Genomic DNA, 19,683 nt, shown 5'->3' on the forward strand with positions numbered 1-19,683 from the left:
TCAGACAATCCCAGGCGTCTGGGGTCAGATGATGTTTTTCCCTGGGGGACATCAGTGAACCAGAAAAGTGGCTTTGTGCTCACTGTCAGTCAAACAGTGACTCAAAGCTGAGCATCAGCCATTCACTTTTATCTCTTGTGACCCAACCCATTTTATTTTAATTTTTTTTTAAATTAATTTAGAGACACAGCAGTGTAACAGGCCCTCCCAGTTTATGAGCCCACACCACCCCAATTATACCATGCGATCAATTAACCTACCAACCCCAGACGAGTATTCAATGGTGGCATTCAGAAAGGAGGTCTTGTATTCCATTAGAAAAGATAACGTATAATACAAGCCTCGTCTACCAGTGGAAATATTAAACAGGCAGAATACTATTCATAGTCTGAAAATGAGAGGTTATCCATATAAAAGAGATCAGGAAGAACTTCTTTAGCCAGAGGGTCGTGGATCTGTGGAACTCACTACGGCATACTGCAGTGGAAGCCAGATCGCTGGGAGTATTTTAAAAAGAATGACAAATATCTCATTAGTGAGGGCATCAAGGGATTATGGGGAAAAGGCCAAAAATGAGAACTAGTGTAGAGTAGCTTAGTGTAGATTTATGGAACAGACTCGATGGGCCTAGTGGCCTGGTTCTGTACCTTTGTCTGTGATCAGACATGGGAAGAACATACAAACACTTTACAGGCAGCGGTGGATTTGAACTACGGTTGCTGGCGCTGTGGTACCGTTCAGCTAACCATACCTCCCTAATTCTCATTCCCTCCACACCTCCTGGCTGCCCATTAGCTTGCTTGAACTGAGGTCCCTGGATTGTTTGCCCAGTCTTGGGATACCAATCTGGCCAACCCTGTACTGTCAATCTTGGAGGCAGAATGTTATGTGAACTGAGAGCGAGGTTGGGACAGAGCTGGGGTGTGGAGGAAGGGATGAGGTGCAGAGGGAGGTGTTGTTCTCCGAGCCAGAAGTCATCACACAGGGACAGTAGGTAAACCCTGCATGGTCCTCACATGTGAGGGGAGTCGATGTGGGAGTTACTCTGAGTGGATGGGGTGAGGGTGGGACCTCAGCTGGAGCACAGTGAAGAGTGCTGCTCTCCTTATCCGAGGACGGCCTATGGGTTGGGGGCCGTTGAGTGAGATGGTCCAGGGGATGGTTGACAGAGGGACTTGAGTGAGTCCCAAAGGCAATTCACCAGCGAGCTGCCAAGGGGCACTCAGACCCTCCCTGTGTATGATGGGCGAGGCAGAGAAGGTGAAGGTAGGCTCAGCCAGAAGAGGGGATGAGGGGAAGCGAGCGGGGTCTTGTTGGGGGTGGGAGAGCATCCACAGCTCACCTGTACCCCATGAAGAGAGGAACAAGCCTCTGAAATGTCTGGAGAAAGAGCAGGGGAGTGACAGCACCAGACTTGGTGGGATCCCACAGTGCAGCAATCAGGTCAGCAAAAGCTGGCAGTGTGGGAGTGGGGGTGGTTAGGGAGAGGAGGGAAATGGAAGAAGGGGGGGCAAGTGGGGGAGAAAGTGAGTAAGTGAGAGAGAGGGAAAAGGAGGGAAATAGGGAAGAGAGGTGGGCAGGGTGGGGAGAGAAGGGAAGGGGAGAGATGGGGAGAGGAGGGGTAGTGGTGGGGGAGAGAGAAAGGACGAGAGAGAAAACAGAGAAGGAGAGAATACAAAGAGAAGCCAAAGCAGAGTAAAAGAAATAAGACATTTCCGTGTAAGAAAAGGGAAGATAATTAATCTACATTTGCTTGATTTATATTTGCACACCGATAAACACAGGAGATACTCTTCTCTCTAATATACAGAAGTGCTGCACTTCTTTGTACCATATTGGCTCCATTGCCTGTTCTATACAAAGAGGTTGTATTGTCTGTCCTGTACACAGGACTCTTTGCTTGTTCTGTGTACAGTGACTGTGTTGCCTGTTCAATACACAAGACAAATTCCTGTTCTGTCTACAGTGGCTGTGTTGCCTGATCATATGACACAGAAAACTCTGAGACGTTGCATTCTGGGAGGTCTAATGTGGGTAGGACCTACACAGTGAATGGGGAGGATCTGGGGAGTGTTGTACAGCAGAGGGAGTGGGGTCATAGGTAGATAGGGTAGTCAACAAGGCTTTCTGCTCATTAGTCAGAGTACTGAGTACAGAATTTGAGAGGTCATGTTGCAGTTGTATGTTGGTGAGGCCCCATTTGGAGTGCTGTATTCATTTTTGGTCATCGTGCTGCAGGCAAGATGCTGTCAATGTGGAGAGTCCAACAAAGATTTATGAGGATACTGCCAGGACTTATGGGTCTGAGCTACAGGGAGAGGTTGAGCAGTCTTGGCATTTATTTTGTGGAATGCAATGAATGAGGGGTGATCTCATTGAGGTGTACAAAATCATGAGATGAATACATTGTGTGAACGCAGAGAGTCTTCTGCCCAGAGTAGGGGAATCAGTAACCAGAGGACACAAGTTTAATGTGAGGGGGGGAAAGATTTAACAGGAGTCTGACAAATAACTTAATTACACAGATGGCAGTGGGTATATGGAATGGGCTGCCATAGGAGGTGGTTGAGGCAGGTACTATTGCAATGTTGAAGAAAAGGTTAGATGGATACAAGACTAGGATGAGTTCAGAGGAATATGGGTCATTTACTGTCAGGTGGGATTAGTAAGGGTGGGTCAGTTTGATCGGCGTGGGCAAGTTGGGCCAAAGGGCCTGTTTCAGCACTGGGTGACTCTATGATTCTGACTACGTTGCTCGTTCTCCACAGGACCCATTGCCTGTTCTGTACAGTACATTGTAACCATTCACTCCATTCCTACCATCCATCAGTTCACAGCGACCCTTTGCCGATTCATTCACATCCAGCAGATATTCCCTCCAGATGCAGTAATCCCGTAGTTCCCTGGTGTTGCTTAGGCACTGGAGAATAGCATTCATGAAACACTGTGGAAACAAGGGCTAGGTGTCAGTCTGCTGAGCCAAATGCTGCATTCAACAACCTCTGTGGCTGGGGTAACCTTCACACTCTCCAACACCCCAAGGGAGTCTACCAGTTGTTGCTCATTCCCTCAGCTGCCAGTGTACAGTGCCACATTTGAGAGGTGCACATACTACAAGGGATGGGATGATCCATCTTCCTACATCCTTCTCAGATTCTCTCTCTCTCTCTCTCTCTCTCTCTCTCTCTCTCTCTCTCTCTCTCTATTCTAATTTTCTCTTTCAATGTGGGGTCATCCACCTTCAATGTTAACTCTGCTCTCACTCCACTGAGTCTCATCCACGGCATTCTCCGATCTTGCTTTCATTTCCCGAACCACTGTTTTCTCCTCCTGATCCCCTGCCCTGCATCAGCGACCGCCACTGCCAGTTCGTGGAACATCACATCATCTTCGCACCCCAACAGCTAACATCCCCAGGACCATTTCATATACCCGTCCATTCCAGTTTGTACAATGACCACCCTGCACTGAGGTAGGGTCAATAATCTGCAAATGGAACTCAATATTTTTCTCTCTCCAGTGACACCGCCTGACGTGCTGAGTATTCCCAGCCATCCCCATGTTCAGTATGTCAGAGTTCCAGTGACATCTGCCTCCCTCTCACTTCTCCCCATTCACCTCCTTCACCAGATCCCTACACTAATCTGACCTTCTACCATCCTCCCTTACCTCTCCCATCACAACACCGTGTCATCCAATCCCCACCCTCTCCCAGTACCATCCCCACCCTCCCCCATTTTCACCACCCGTCATCCAATCCCACCCTCTCCCAGCACCACCACCACCACCCATGTCCTCCATCCCCACCCTCTCCCAGCACCACTACCATCATGTTATCCAATCCCTACCCTCTACTATCATCACCATCACCTGTGTCACCCAATCCCCTACCTCTCCCCCCACCACCACCCACCATGTCATCCAATCCCCACCCTCTCTCAGCACCACCACCCCCATGTCATTCAATCCCCACCCTCTCCCAGCACCATCACCCCTGAGCCATCCAATCCCCACCTTCTCACAGCCTAACCTCCTGTCATCCAGAACCTTTTAGTGTTCACACTGCACCCTCCTCCCAATGCCCAGCAATTTCAAGCCTTAGCCTTTTGGCCTAAAAAATTAGCCCTGTCCACAAATCCTGGCTGAACAGCTGAGAACCCCCAGCATTCCCTGAAGGGCCCGATGATCAAATACACCCATCAGGAGGTCCCTTGCGCGTGTTCCACCATTCACTGAGATCATAAGTTTGGCCAACACTACTTTTCCCCTTTCCCAACCTTTGTACCTGAATGTCTGCCCATCCTCATCTTAATTACTACACCTCTACAACTCCCTGGGAGAGAAATCTGGAGACTATCAGCCCCAAGAGAAGAAATCCTACCATCTCCCTCTGATATGGATGATCCTATTCAGAGAGATCCTTTCATCACCCACCATTCAGTCTCCTCCAGAAATGCATGTACTTGACAATCCTCCATACCCCAATGTACTAAAGACAATTCAAAAAATTTCTGAAGAGCTGGAGAATAAAGTGTTCTGTGGTCTGACAGTTAAGTGGAGGTGAGTCCACGGCCAGATCACCTATGATTCCATTGAATGGTGAGGCAAGCTCAATGAGCCAGATGGCCAACTCCTGCTCCTAATTTTGATGTTCTGATGTTATGTTCTCAGAGGTCCCACCCCAACTTGCTCAGCCTTTCGTTCAGGAGTCACCCTCTCTACACTGCCTCCAACATTAGCCCATCCTTCCTTAAACACAAGACTATGCATCTTTTACCCTACCCCGTGGAGCTAAGGCCAATATTCCATACCATTCCATACTTGCTCTGGGGCCCCACATCTCTCTGCAGTTCATCATTCTGTCATTCCATTTAAAACAGAACATACGACCAGCACACTCCACGTACAGGTGTTTCAGCCCACTTGTCCCCATTTGTCTGTGCTAAACACAATGTCCCACGCTTATTCCTGACAGATATCCCTCCATCCCCTTCATATTCATGGGTCTATCTAGAAGCTTAAACACCATCATCATTGTAGCTGCTTTCACCACCACTTGTAGCACCTGTTCCAGGCATCCACCATGCTGTGTGAAATAACTGCTCTGCACATTTCTCTTAAAATCCCCCCCCCCCCCCCCCACCCCTTACCTTCAACACAAGAGTATTGCTCTGTCATTTTCCCTTCGGTAGAGGATAATCTCATATTACAGTCCACCTGCCAAACTTCTGTCCACTCGTTTAACCTATCTATATCCCTCTGCAGGATCTCCATCCTCCTGACTTGTTCAGCCACCAATTATTCTGGCTACATGGCTACACTCTAGTCATCAATGGAAATAGGTCAGGCCCTAGCACTGATCCATGTGTCCCCTCTGCTTGCCGACCACCAAACCAATAATGACCCACTTAAACTGCCTCCAGTGAGCTGGGGTGGTTAGTAAGTTGGGAGATTGACACGAAAGTTGGTTGTATAGTGGACAGTGACAAAAGTTATTTAATGTTTTTATTTAATTCAGATAGAACCATAGAACACTACAGCATACCATGAGGACCTTCGGTCCTTCTAGTCTGTGTTGAACTATTATTCGGCATAGTACCACTGACTTGCACCCAGACATATCCCTCTCATCTATGTACCTGTCCAAATTTTTCTTAAATCTCAAAATAGAACCTGCATTTACCAATTCAGCTGGCAGCTTGTTTCACACTCCCACCAGTCTCGGTGTGAAAAAGTTCCCTTTAATATTCCCTTTAAACTTTCCCCTTTCACCCTTAACCCATGTCCTCTGGTTTTTATCTCACCTCAGTGGAAAATGTCTGCCTACGTTCATTCTATCTACCCCCATCATAATGTTGTATACCTCTATCAAATCTCCCAGCATTCATCTACACTCCAGGGAATAAAATCCTAACCTGTTTAACCTTTCTCTGTAACTCAGTTCCTCAAGTCCTGGCAACATCATCTCCTCTGCACACTTTCAGTCTTATTGATATCCTTCCTGTAGTTATGTGACCAAAACCAATACTCCAAATTTACTCCATTGTCTTATACAACTTCACAATAACATTCCAACTTAAATACTTAACAATGACTTTTGAAGGCCAATGTGCCAAAAGCTCTCTTTTCGACCCTGCCTACCTGTGAAGCCACTTTCAGGGAATTATGTATCTGTATTTCCTAATCCCTCTGTTCTACCGCACTCCTCAGTACCATTTACAGTGTATGTCCTTCCAAAGTACAACGTCTCACATTTGTCTGCACGAAATTCCATCTGCCATTTTGCAGCCCATTTCTCAGCAGCGCCACAGACCATAAGCCCACGCTTCCAAAATAAAAACACCCATGTGACCAATTAACCCACTAATCCAGTGCGACTTTGGAAAATAGGGGAAACTAGAGCATCCAGAGGAAACCCACATGGAGAATGTACAAATTCCTTACAAACAACAGGAGATTCAAACCCAGGTCGTTGGAGCTGTCATAGCATTGCACTAACCGTCCAACCCTTATCTGATACTCCAACAGGATTGAGATGAACGGGGAAAGTGGCCCAAGGATTGGTATAAAATCGTGAAAGGAATCGATAAGATAGAGACAGGAAAATTGTTTTCATTGGTAGGTGAGACCAGAACTAGGCGACATGGCCTCAAGATTCAGGGGAGTAGATTTAAGATGGAGGAGAGGAAAACTGTTTTTCCCAGAGAGTAGTGAATCTGTGGAATTCTCTACCCAGGAAAGCAGTTGAGGCTACCTCATTAAACATTTTTAAGATTCAGTTAGATAGATTTTTACACAAAAGAGGAATTAAGGGATATGGGGAAAAGGCAGGTCGGTGGAGTTGAGTCAATGATCAGATCAGCCAATAATCTTATTGAATAGCGGAGAGGCTCAATGGGCCGGATGGCCGACTCCTGCTCCTATTTCTTATGGTAGATGGAATTGAACTCTGACAAGAGCGAGGTGTTACACTTTAATATGTGAACCAGGGTAGGCCTTGCACAGTAAATGGGAAGGGCAGAGAGAGTGTTGTAGGACAAAGAGGCCAAGGGCACAGGGGCAAATTTCTTTGAAAGGGGTGACTCAGGTTGGAGAGGTGGTGTAGATGATTGATTGGGTGGGGCACTGAGTACACAAAATAAAGCCGTACAAGGCAGTGGTGTGACCACACCTAAGAGTACCATCAGCAGGTCAGTTCACCCAAGTATAGGAAGGATGTCATTCAACTGAAAAGTGTGCAGAAAAGATTCAAGTTGGACTGGAGGGTTTAGTTTTAGGCTTGGACTTTATTCCTTGGAGCATAGGGGTTGAGGGGGAATAATGTAAAAATATAAAAAAATATGGGGCATGGATAAAGTGAATTCTCAGTCTTTTTTCTTTGAGTAGATGGTTCCAGAGATAGAGAGCATGGGTTTAAGCTGAGATGGAAGAGATTTTAAGAGGGTTCTGAGGGTCATTCTTTTCACTCAAAGGGTGGTTCGCATCTGGAAAGAACTGCAGAGAAGCTGTAGAAGTGGGCACAACAACAATGTTCAAAATACTCTTGGACAGATTTATGAAGCGGAAGGGTTTTGAAGGATATGAACCAACTGCAGGCAAATGGGACTCACCCAGAATGACTACTTGGTCAGCATGGATGAGTTGGGCTGAGGGGCCTGTTCTGTGATGTATTGTGCTATGACTTGCCCCCATCCAGCTTGGTCTGTGGTGAAGCCCTTTCCCTGTACAACCCCTCTTCCTGTATAGCCACTCCTCTAAAACTACACACACTCCTTTACTTACACTTTACACATGCTCCTTCACCTCATTCATTCACTAACACACCGCTACCTTTTCCCATTTACACATGCCCCTCCTCCTATTGGAACACACTCCTCCTTCTCCTCCATTTACATCCCTCTCCCATTTACACAGACCCTTCTTTCACTTACAACTCCCTATACATACCTTCTCCCATTTATACACCCCTCTTTCTCTCATTAGACATGCCGACCCCTTCACCCATTTTCACACCCCTACTCCATTTATGTACAACCTTTTACATAGACCCTCCACCCATTTACACACAGCCTTCCATTTATACACACCTTTGTGCCATTTATATACATCTTTCCCCATTCACAAATACCCAAACACACACACCCTTCTCAAATTTGCATACACGCTTGTCCCAATTACACACACCCCCCCCCTCCCTTTGAAACATCCATTTACAAACAGTCTCAGATGACTCATCTCTCCTAATAGACTAACAAACTCACATCCAAGAGTGAGTGATGCTTTTACCCCAGGGAAAGGAATCTGACTGTTCCCCTTCCTCCCTCCCCATCAATACACCTCCATCAGGTCTTCCCTCAGCCTCTGATGCTCCAGAGAAAACAATCCCAATTTGTCCAACTACTACCCACAATTTATAGCCTCCAAGCAAAACAACATCCTGATAAACATCTGTCTCCTTTCCAAAGAGCATCCCTCTCCACATCAAATCTTCTATGAGCCCTGCCATTAACTGTATACATTCCCTTTACATTTGACCTTCCAAAGTGCAATACCTCATACTTGTCCAGATTAAACCATCTACTTACCCTCCTCTCCCAATTACATGCACCTTCCTCTCATTTGCACACACTCCTTCTCCCATTTACACACCCTTTCTCCCATTTACACACAGCCTTCTCCCATATACACAAACCCTTCCATTTACACATCTCCCCTTCTCCCATTTGTACACACCCTCCTCCTCCCTTTTACACATCCCCCTTCTCGCATTATTCTCACCGTATTTCCCAGATTCCTAAGTCCAGTTTGACCATTACCAATGGAAATGATCGCTTCTCTCTAGAAAATAAAACAGAATAAAATGACCAACTCAACCCCATGCACTTGATTTAATATGCTAGTACATCCCAGTTACTTGTTCAGGTTCTCATTTGCATCAACATCCCCGCATCACCAAAAAGGCCATCATTCATTGCCCATCTAGTGCTCCCTCCAGAAGGTGGGATTCTGGAGAGCTGCCGTTTTGAACATGTCACCCTTCTGATGAAGGTGCTCCATTTGGTAAGTTTATGGAAGAGAGATTATAGGTGGTGGGGGGAGGGCCAGAGATCTGCCTGCTGCAGCTTTTCCTGGTAGGTCGTCCCCCTCAATAGTATTCAAGACAGGATACTTGTTATTGAGGGTAACGGCCACAGGATTACCCTGAACATTGCCTACTCCGAACAGTCACCCAGCAATCTGCCTCCTAAGTATATCTGCTCCCTTCAGTCTTTTGAATGATCTGGAGTTCATCCAGTTCCCTAATGCAGTTTGTAAGGATCCGCAGCCTGGCGCTCCTCATGGTTTAACTTATCAGTGATACTGATAGACTCCCTGATCTCCTGCAACCAGTGGCCAACCATTTAAATTCCGCACTCCACTCCTACACCCATGGCATCATGCACTACCAAACCAAGAGCACCTCCAAGTTGGAAGAACAACACCTAACATTCCATCTGGGACTATTCAACTAGATGGCATTAACATTGAATTCTCTGGTTTCTGTTAGGCTTCACCCCATCTCTCTCTCTTTCTCTCTCTCTCTCGCTCTCTTTCTTTCTGAACTGTAGGGTACGGAAGGACTGCACAAACCAAATGACAGACATCTTCAACATATTGCAGTCCATCATCCCCATGGGTTTTGAGACCATCATCCCAGTATCAAAGTAGGTGACAGTAACAGGTCTCAATGGCACCGACCTCCATCATTACGAAATGCTTTGAGCGTCTGGTGAAATGCATCAAAGCACAACTCCCAGAAACACTGAATCCATTTCAATTTGCCTAGACTGTTGATGCTATAGCCTTGTCCTTCCACTCCGTCCTGACCCAACTGGAGAATGACACCACATACACCAGGCTGCTGTTTAACAACCAGTTTGGCATTTAACACAATCATTCCCCTGAGGCTGGAGGAGAAGCTGTCCTCATTGGGACTCAACACCCCTCTCTGTAACCAGATTATGGTTTGCTAACAGAAGGACCATAGTCTACTCAGGTTGGCAGCAAAGCATCAAGCACCATCACACTGACACTGGTGCACCTCAGAGGTGTGTGCTCAGACTATTTCTGTTCATGCTACTGACCCATGACTGCAATGTCAGATCTAGCTCCAACAGTGTCATCAAGTTTACAGATGTCATTAGTTGGCCTCATCAGCAACAATGAGTCGCACTACAGAGAAGAGGTAAAAAATCTCGTGATATGGTGTGAAAATAACAACCTGAGTGTCAATGTGGACAGGTCAAAGGAGATGATTGTGGTCCTCAGCAGGACCAGAGCCAATCACCCAACACAACACATTCATAACTTGGTGGTGGAAAGAGTAGAGCAGCAAGTTCCTTGGAGTCCACTTAACAAGTGACCTAACCTGGACACATATCTCTTCACTTGTCAGAAAGGTGCAACAGTGACTGCACTTCCTGAGAAGACTGAGACAGGCAAGGCTACTCACCGCCATCCTCCAACTTTCTACAGGAGCTCGCCAGGAAATGTCCTGGCCAGCTGCAGTGTGGTACAGTTGCTGTAGAGAATTGGATCGGAGCTCAATCCAAAGAACTGGATCGGAGCTCAATCCAAAGAACAATAAGAGCGACTAGGATCTCCCCCACCTCCCCCCACCTGATGTGATCTACTGGGATCGTTGCCTGAAGAGGGGGCACAAAATTATTGAGGAACCCACATAAAGCATCTTTCCGCTACTCCTGTCGGGAAATAGATACAAGAATATCAGAGCCAGAACCTGGGGAACAGCTTCTTCCTACAGCCAATTAGACTGCTGAATGACTGACTGAAATGCTCATACTAACCCTCCAAGACTCTACTATTTATTAAACATTTATTTATTTTTACATGTACTGCATATGTGTCACTTGTCTGCATATGTGTTGTCCGGTTGTGTGTCTGCATGTTTTTACACGAGGACCAGAGAACACTGCTTTGTTGGTTTGCACTTGTACAATCAGATAACAAACTTGAATGAACTCTTTCCATATCCCCGTCTCCTTTCCCAGCTCCCCACCCCTTTCCCTCTCCATTCAGAGAGCTGTCCCCTCCCCCTATCAGTTACTAGTTTATTCCTCTTCTGCCCTTTCACCCATATCCTCCAAGGACCTCTTCCCTGTGGGCCTATGCTTCCCCTCCTCCCCCATTATTTTATTCAGGTGACTGGCTGCTTTTTGCTCAAGACGAAGGGCTCAGATATGCAGGTAACGTATCTTTGCCACAAAGAACACGACATGAGGGGCTGAGTTTCTCCAGCACTTTTGTTCATTGAACAGCAGTCACAGTGAACTACATTGTTTAACTGCAAACAATAGATACCGTAAATGCTGAAAAACTGAAGCACAACTCAAACTGCTGGAGGGTCTCAGCAAATGAGGCAAGATCCGTGGAAGGCCAAAGACAGTCAATGTTTTAGACTGCAACTTTTCATCAGGAATAGCAAGAAAAGGATAGACTAGGGTGTGATGAGGCTGGGGCATGGCATGGGTGAGGGGTAAATACAGGTGAGGGGGGTAGCAATGGGGCAAAGGTAGAGATAGGAGGAGAGCAGAGGGCTGAGGAAATTGCACTGATAGGAGGAAGACGCCAAGGGCTGAAGAAGATGCTCTCTGATAGGTGATAGGCGATGGATGCGCATGCTTCCTGACTGCCGTTCCTATTGCTCTGCCCGTGCAATGAAAGAGAGACCTTACTGATCCTCGCCCTAGCCTTTGTTCCCCACATCTCTTGAGTCAAAAGCCTCAACACTCCACCTCACCAGGCGCTTCCACTCAGGGACAGCTGCACCCACAAACTCCACCAATGCCTTTTCACTGAAGCCTTTATATATATATATATATATATATATGTATATATACAGACATACAGCCCAGTAACAGGACCTTTCGGCCCACAGGTCCATGCCGCCCAATTTGCACCCAATTGACCAACAACCGCTGGTACATTTTGAATGGTGGGAGGAAACCAGAGCCCCCAAGGAAAAACCAAACAGACATGGGGTGAACATACAAACTACTTACAGACAGTGGGGAATTCAAACCCTGGTCCCCATCGCTAGCACTGTAAAGGCATTTCAAAGGTTGCTGTGTCACGCAGCCCCTGCGATTTGTCTCCTCTGCCTGAAACTCCAAACTTTTCTGCACACTTTCCGGTTTGATGAGATCTTTCCAGCAGCTGTATAACCACAGTGGGGCTCAACACACCAAGGGTGATCTCACCAGTACCATAAGGTCCTAGCAGATGAGAGGGACTGCGAGCTGCTAGCAAAGGGGAGGGAGGGGCTGTCACCTTGTCCTTGCGCTGCCGCTCCTGAGGGAGATGTTCGCGCCCACTCCGAGTAGGTAGTCCAGAGCTGGTCCACGAGGTTCTGGGCATGACATCTTGTGGTGCAAAGTGGAGAGACCCTCCTCCTCCTGGGCTGGTGGCCGTCTCCAGATTCAGCCTCCGCAACGAGGAGCTGCGGCTCAGAGCCGGCGAAGGTTCCCGAGTCTCCAACCTCCCCAGTGAGGGCGAGCGGCGTGGTCTGGGGCTGGGCAGGTCCCGCAGGCAGTCCTGCACATCCCAGGGGTCCTGCAGGTGGGAGCAGCGGGCAGAGGGGGCACCCTGGAGGCTCTGCGACCAGCTGGCCTTACGCTGCACCGGAGGTGAGATGGAGGGGGAGGAGGATGTGGAAGAGGTGGAGGAGGAGGAGGAGGTGGAAGAGTGCTTGGCAGGGGCGACAGGAGGGTGGGGGATCCTCACCCCCAGCGAGTGGTCAGCTCGCATGGGAACCCGTTTGGAGGAAGCTTTGGCCTGGGGCAGCTGCTCCTGGCCCCGCGACCCTCGGCCCTTGACCACCAGCTTCCTGCCCCGCTCATCCAGAGGTCCTGGTCCGAGGGGCAGAGGCCTAGTCTTAGCCAGGGGATTGGAGGAGAGGGGGCTAGCTGAGGACAGCAGCCTGCGTTCCTTGGTGGGTTCCTTCGGAACAGGACGGGGTGGGACAGGCAGTGGGCGGTGGCTGGGTTTGGGGGACAGGGCTGCAGAGGCCAGGGGGATGGGGTAGGAGGTGCGGAACGAAGAGGGCTGAGGCATCGCTCATCACGCTGAAATTGAAGGAAGCAAAGTCCCTGAGAATGCAAGAGCAGGCAGTGAGTAACACCAAGGGGTGTGGGACACTGAGGGAGGGAGGGTGAGGAGGATTAACAAGAGTGGGGATACAGATAGTGACACGGCACTGGGGGAGAGGGGTCACTGAGGGACAGTGTGAGGGAGGGGGATTTACATCAGTAGGGATATAGACAGGGAAGTGACACAGGGCACTGGAGGAGAGGGGTCACTGAGGGAGGGTGTGAGTGAGGGGCATTAACTTCAGTGGGGATACAGTCAGTGAGACAGGGTGCCGGGAGAGACGGGTTATTGAGAAATGGTGTGAGGCAGGGGGATTAACATCAGTGACACAGGGCACGGGAAAAGGGGTTACTGGGATTAACATCAATTGAAATACAGTCAAAGTGACAATTATGAACTGTAATTATCTGTTATTTACAGTATCAATGATGGTTTAGAGGGTGATGAGTGGAAATCCTTTCATTCTCATCAAAATTCTGATCAACTGCAGGAAAAAGGGATTGTTACAGAAAGGTATTTGCTCTGCCATCGTTAGTGGAAAAATTAGAGGTTTTCCTCTTTAGTGGAGAAGCAGGACCCTGCGTCACCAGAGAGCAACAGGAAGCTGGGGTGTGATGTTCCCCATTACTAGGGGGTCAGCACACTGGGACAGCAATATTCTGGCTGGTGGTTTGTGCTCTTAAATACAGGAGGGAGGTGTTTAAACAGTAGGGGGCATCTCAGTCAGTGTGGGTGGGATCCCAACTGGAGCATGGTGCACAGCACTGGTCTCCTGAACTAAGAAGGCTCTGCATGTTGGGGACAGTGCAGAGTTAAGGGGAGGGGGTGAAGGGGTCACCTCACAAGAGGATGTGCTGGCTGGGCCACAGCTTGCTGGAGTTAAAAACCCACATTCTTGAGGGGGCTCCAGGGAAGGGGGGTCAGGGTTGAGCTGGGGGAATGCAGAGAGAAAGTTGGGGGGGGGTTCAAGTTGGGGTGATGGGGAGTGGAAATCAGACTCTGAGAAGAAGGGGGCAAACCAATCATATGTGATCTTATTCAAACATAAGACCATGAGGGTAAATGCAGAGAGGATTTCTCCCTTAATGGAGGGGTCTACAATTAGGGACTGTTCATTGTGGAGCATCTGGCCCTGGAAGAGCTGAGAGACAGAGCAGAAAACCAGCAGATACAGTTTGATACAGATCATGGAGCTGTGGTGAAGAATGATGCAGGCAGATATACACACCCAGTTTAATACAAGGAACTGCAAAGTCGTGTACACTCCAATAGTAATTTTGTCACAGGTCATTTGCCCCATGCTGAACAGGGCCAGTCCTTTCACCCATCTTCCTCAGGTTACCCTGCAACTTATTCTGTCTCACACATACCCATCAAAAACCAGTGGACCCAAATTCTTCAGTTTTAAGATAGATCTGAATAAGGCTAGGGCTGGATCTTGTGGTAAAGTACTAAAGTGGGGGAGGGAAAATTATGACATTATTGGACAGGAGCTAAGGGAGGTTAATTGGAAGAAATTCCTCATCTGATGTGGGAGTTGTTCAGGACCAGCTGGTATGCTCCAGTGCGAAGGAAGGACAGAGACGAGGAAGGTAAGGGAATATTGGATGACAAGAGAGGTCGTGAACTTAAGTAAAAAAGAAAGTGGAAGCTTATGTAAGGTTGAAGAAGATAAAATCAGACCAAGCCCTGAGCAATACAATTGCAGGGAAGAACTCAGTCAGAGCTTTAGGAAGGCCAAAAGGAGCCATGAAATGTCATTGGCAAGTTGTATGAAAGAGAATCCAAGGCATTAATACTTAAAGTAAAATACGAGGATGGTTAAGTATAGGATAGGTCACTCAAAGAGAAAGAAAGGAATTTATGCATGAAGTCAGAGGTGTGGGTAAGGTCCTTAATAGGTCCTTTACACCAGAAGGATATGGAGGATTGTGAGAGAAATGTAGAGAATGCTAACATTCTAGGGCATTTTAAGATCAAGAAAAAGGTGGTGCTGGGTTGGTGTCTTGGTGAGATGTTTGTATCCACACTTACCACAGGCGAGGTACGGAGGACTGGTGAGCAGGAAATATTGTTTCTTTGTTCAAAAAAGGCTATAGGGATAATCCAGGAAATGTTATCGGCTCAAATCAGTGGTCAGAGACCTGCAAGAGCAAGAGAAGACACTTAGGTCAGATTTTTGCACAATTGGGAAAGGCATGGCTTTGTGAGAGGCAAGTAATGTCTTACACATTTGATTATTTGAGGAAGTGATGAAGATGTTTGATGAGGGTGGGGCAATGAACATTGTCTATGTGAATTTTAGTGAGGCATTTGTCAGGATCCCTCATGGTCAGCTGATTGAGAAGGTAATGACGCAAAAGTAAGGTCCTTACACAAGTCCTTGATTAACTTTGTCATTGAGGAGTCTGATGGTGGAGGAGAGGTGGCTGTTCCTGAACCTGCTGGTGCAAGTCTTGTGGCAGCTGTACCTCTTTCCTGATGGTAGCAGCGAGAACAGAGCATCTGCGAGCTGGAAGCTTGTGACCAGTAATGTTCTGTGAGGATCAGTGTTGGAATCCCTGTTATTTGTAATTATTTTCTAAATGGCTGATGAAAATTTAGGTGGTTGGGGGCCAGCGTAGTAAGTTTGGAAATGATACAAAGATTGATGGAGCAGAGGATGGTGCAGCAGGATGTAGGTCACTTATAGATATGGTAGATGGAGTTTAATTGAACAAGGTCATATGTAAGGGGAATTCGTACAGTTAATGGCGGCGCCATGATCACCACTAATGTGCTGAAGGATCTGGTGTCAAAATCCATAGTTCTCTGAAACTGGCTGTACAAGAGGTAGCACGATTGGCCAAGCGGTTAGGGTAACACCTCTTTACAACACCAGCGATCAGGACTGGACCAGGGTTTGAATCCCGCGCTGTCTATCAGGAGCTTGTATGTTCTCCCTGTGTCCACGTGGGTTTTCCCCGGGGGCTCCGGTTTCCTTCCTCCCATCGTTCGAAACATACCAGGGGTGTCGTCTATTTGGGTGCAAATTGGGTGGCACAGACTCATGGGGCGAAATGGCCTGTTACTGTGCTGTATGTTTGTATATGGGATGGTAAAGAAGGTTCTCGCTTTCATTGGTCCTGAACGCATAAGAAAGGAAGTCTTGTCACAGCAATGTAAAACCAGCTTGGACACTTGGGCTACTGTGCACAATTCTGGTAATGCCATTACAGGAAGGAGGTGGAGGCTTTGTAAGGGGTACTAAATGTACCAGGAGCCTGTCTGGATTAGTGGACATGAACTACAAGCAGAGGTTGGACAAACAAGGGTTGATGCCCTGGACCATTGGCAGCTGAGGGGTGACTTATTTATAAAATTATGAGAAGTTTGATAGGGAGCCAGAATCTTTTCCCAGTGGTTAACACATCAAGAAACGGAACACGTGTGTTTAAGTGAAGGGGGAGGAAATTTCAGCTCCAACACAGTTCCACCAGAGCAGGAAAGGTGATCCACAATAGTGCCAGAGACAGAAATGCAGAGTGCAGTTAGGATCTGACTCACAATCCAGAGGGAGTCAGTCACACAATCAATCAGAGGATCTTTGGGTGACACAACAAAATGCAGGACACAATCCAGTAATGTGACTGACCAATTTACTAATTGCATATTGGGTGCACTTATTGATTATTGACTCATCGGTGGGCTTATTGATCAGTTATTGCATTAATTGATTTTATTGGACAGACCAGACATTGGCTGATGATTGGGTTTATTGATAGATTATTGCATGGTGTTCATTCTCTAACCATTGATGGTCCACAGGGTTTCGTGATTAGATGTCTGACCCCTCCGCTCCTCGCAGTAAACCCCGGCTCACCTCCCCCTCCATCCCATCCCCTGATTCCCCTCCCATCACCATCACGTTCACTCCCTCCCTCCCGCCCCAAACCATGTACCTCAGCGGCAAACCCACTGCTGCCACCGCCGCCATCTTACTTTCCCCACGGTTTGTGGCGTCAGTGACGCGATCGCGCACACCCAACGTCATCGCGGCCATTGTTTCAGAACCGGAGCCAGGAGACGCGGGGGGACAATTGACGTCACTTTGGGTGATGGGTTGGCTGTCTTAAAGGGAAAGACATATATTAAAGGCGTCTGCTCAAGCTGCACAATCCGCCAGTACAAAAAACACAACGCATCTCCAATATGATTTTAAAATGATTCTCACGACTGGCGGTCTCGACTGCTCCCGACGTCGCTGGGGTGCAGTAAATCCACAAAGGTGCTGGAGGAACTCAGTAGGTCCCGCATAGTCCACAGGTGGCAAAGATCTCTGTAGCAAAAGTAGACTTCATTCGCAATGTTAACTAGAGGGAAACCATCCAGAGTCTCTTCCCTCCCTTAGTTGGCTTATGCATACATTTCCATCTTTGTACATTGTTACATTCTCTGTACTTGTTGCTCCCGTCATTCGACCACCACCACTGCCCATTTCTACCTCCTTCCCAAGATCCACAAACCCAACTGTCCTGGCACACCCATCATTTCCGAATGCCCCTGAACCGGGGCTATCCGCTTATCTCAACTCCATTTTGTTCCAGCCGGTCCATTCCCTTCCCAACTACATCTGAGACACTTCGCACACCCTCCATCACTTCAACAACTTCCAGTTCCCGGAACCCGATCGCCTCATGTTTACCATGAATGTCCAATCACTATACACCTCCATCCCCATACCAAAGGCTTCAAAGCCCTTTGTTTCTTTCTAGACAACAAACCCAATGAGTCCACTCTACCACCACCCTCCTCCAGCTGGCAATCACCGTCACTAATTTCTCTTTTGACTCATTCCACTTTCTCCAGATCAGAGCAGTAGCCACAGGTACCTGCACAGGCCCCAGCTATATCTACCTTTTTGTTGGCAATGTAAGTCTCCTCAACTCTTCTTCTGCTACATTAACAACTACTTTGGTGCTGTCTCATGTATCAATGATTATCTCATTGCCTTTATCCACTTTGCTGCCACTTCCACCCTGACCTCAAATTCACTTGGTCCATCTCGAGCAACATTCTCCCCTTTCTTGATTTCTCCATCTCCATCATGGGAGTCAAACTCTTGACAGACATGGCTCAATGAATACAAAACTCAAGAAGTAGAAGATAAAGTTACAGAGAAGAACAAGAAGATGGCACCCAAGAAAGAGAAAGTAAGAACAATGGGGAAAAAAGAAGAAAAATCACCGGAGAAGAAAGAAGAAGGCCTTACCTGCATGAAGGAGCAGGGAGCCGCGGTGGTGAAGAGCAGCCGATCTCCAAGGTTGGTGAGTGCCCTGCGAAGTCGTGACCTCCCGTCCAGTGGACTCCAAAAATGGCTCTCAGAGCCAAACAAAAGTGTGCAACTGCGCAATCAAAGGAAAAAGTGAACACCGGCAAGAGGGGGGGCTCAGCTGAGGAGCGGGCAGTTACAACATGACCAGCTGAGGGATGCCCAGCATCAGGGCGCTAAGCTGGAGGATAAAAATAACAGTGAGGAAAGGAGCGAGGAGCCGGACGAGGGAGAACGACAACAAGAGGATCAACAGCAGGAGGCCCGTCAGATAGACAGCCCACGAAAGGAAGACCAACAGCAAGAGGCCCAGCAAGAGGAGGCCTGACAAAAACATAGAAGTAATCATCAGGAAAAACAGAAGAAACACAGATACAAAGAAGAGAAGAAGAAGACACAAACACAGGTACAGATATAGAAGAAGAGGAAGAAGAAGACCAAAATCTTCACAGGGAAATAGAAGGTAAAACAGATGGACAGAATATAGATAAAACCTTTTTTGAAGAACAAATGAGATCATTAAAAGAATGGTTATCATTAGAATTTAATGCAATTAAAAGAAAAATGAAAAGAGAAGAAGACAAAATGCAGTTTAGAACTGGTCATGACAAAAATAGGAAAAAAAGTAGAAAATGTGGAGGGGCTGGAAACACCTGTAGAATTGGAAGTAAATTATTTAAGAGAAAAATTGGAAGAAAGTGACAAAAAAATTAAAGAGACACGAGTTGTTATCTCAGAAAATTTATATTTTGGAAAACTAACATGAAAATAGTGGGCCTGAAGAAGAATGAAGAAGGCACAGACATGAAGGAATTTATAAAGGATGGATCCCGAAGGTTTTGGGAACGACAGAATTACATGAAGAAATGGAAATAGAAAGGGCACACAGAACACTAGTACCGAAACCGCAGACACATCAAAAACCAAGATACATCTTAGTAAAATTTTTAAGATATACGACAAGATAAAATATATTGGAGTGGGTAAGGAACAAAGTTAGAGAAGATAATAAGCTGTTGGAACATAAGGGACAGAATTTTTTTTTTTACCCAGACATAAGTTTTCAACTCTTAAAGAAAAGGAAGGAATTTAATACAGCGAAAACGATTTTATGGAAAAAAGGTTATAAATTTATGTTAGGACATCCAGCCGTACTTAAAATATTTATACCTGGGGAGAAAAATAGACTGCTCTCGGATCTGGAGGAGGCACAAGAATTCGCA

The 19,683-nt window shown here is 47.1% G+C and overlaps 1 protein-coding gene and 1 long non-coding RNA gene across 6 annotated transcripts in view; one reads left to right on the forward strand and one right to left on the reverse strand.

Annotated features, from left to right (window-relative positions):
- LOC138764827 (uncharacterized) overlaps positions 1 to 10,845 on the forward strand; it is a 49,378-nt gene extending 38,533 nt beyond the window's left edge. Inside the window, exon 6 of one of the 2 annotated variants that reach the window (XR_011358324.1) lies at positions 10,436 to 10,845. This is a non-coding gene — a long non-coding RNA (uncharacterized lncRNA). Of the gene's footprint in view, positions 1 to 7,472; positions 8,834 to 10,435 lie in introns of those variants that run through there. The other variant, XR_011358323.1, reaches the window with a different exon arrangement.
- Positions 1 to 17,191, reverse strand: part of LOC138764826 (ubiquitin carboxyl-terminal hydrolase 2-like) — a 41,075-nt gene extending 23,884 nt beyond the window's left edge. For 3 of the 4 annotated variants that reach the window (XM_069941142.1, XM_069941143.1, XM_069941146.1), the window contains exons 1-6: positions 17,091 to 17,191; positions 15,184 to 15,293; positions 12,331 to 13,148; positions 8,779 to 8,838; positions 2,821 to 2,944; positions 1,343 to 1,454 (exon numbers count right to left, since the gene is read on the reverse strand). In XM_069941142.1, coding sequence (XP_069797243.1) covers positions 1,343 to 1,454; positions 2,821 to 2,944; positions 8,779 to 8,838; positions 12,331 to 13,113 — 1,079 coding nt within the window. In that variant the 5' untranslated portion in view covers positions 13,114 to 13,148; positions 15,184 to 15,293; positions 17,091 to 17,191. The remainder of the gene's footprint in view (positions 1 to 1,342; positions 1,455 to 2,820; positions 2,945 to 8,778; positions 8,839 to 12,330; positions 13,149 to 15,183; positions 15,294 to 17,090) is intronic. The other variant, XM_069941144.1, reaches the window with a different exon arrangement.
- Positions 17,192 to 19,683: the final 2,492 nt, after the last annotated feature.

This window comes from Narcine bancroftii, chromosome 5 (genome assembly GCF_036971445.1).
Source record: "Narcine bancroftii isolate sNarBan1 chromosome 5, sNarBan1.hap1, whole genome shotgun sequence".
Classification (NCBI taxonomy): domain Eukaryota; kingdom Metazoa; phylum Chordata; class Chondrichthyes; order Torpediniformes; family Narcinidae; genus Narcine; species Narcine bancroftii.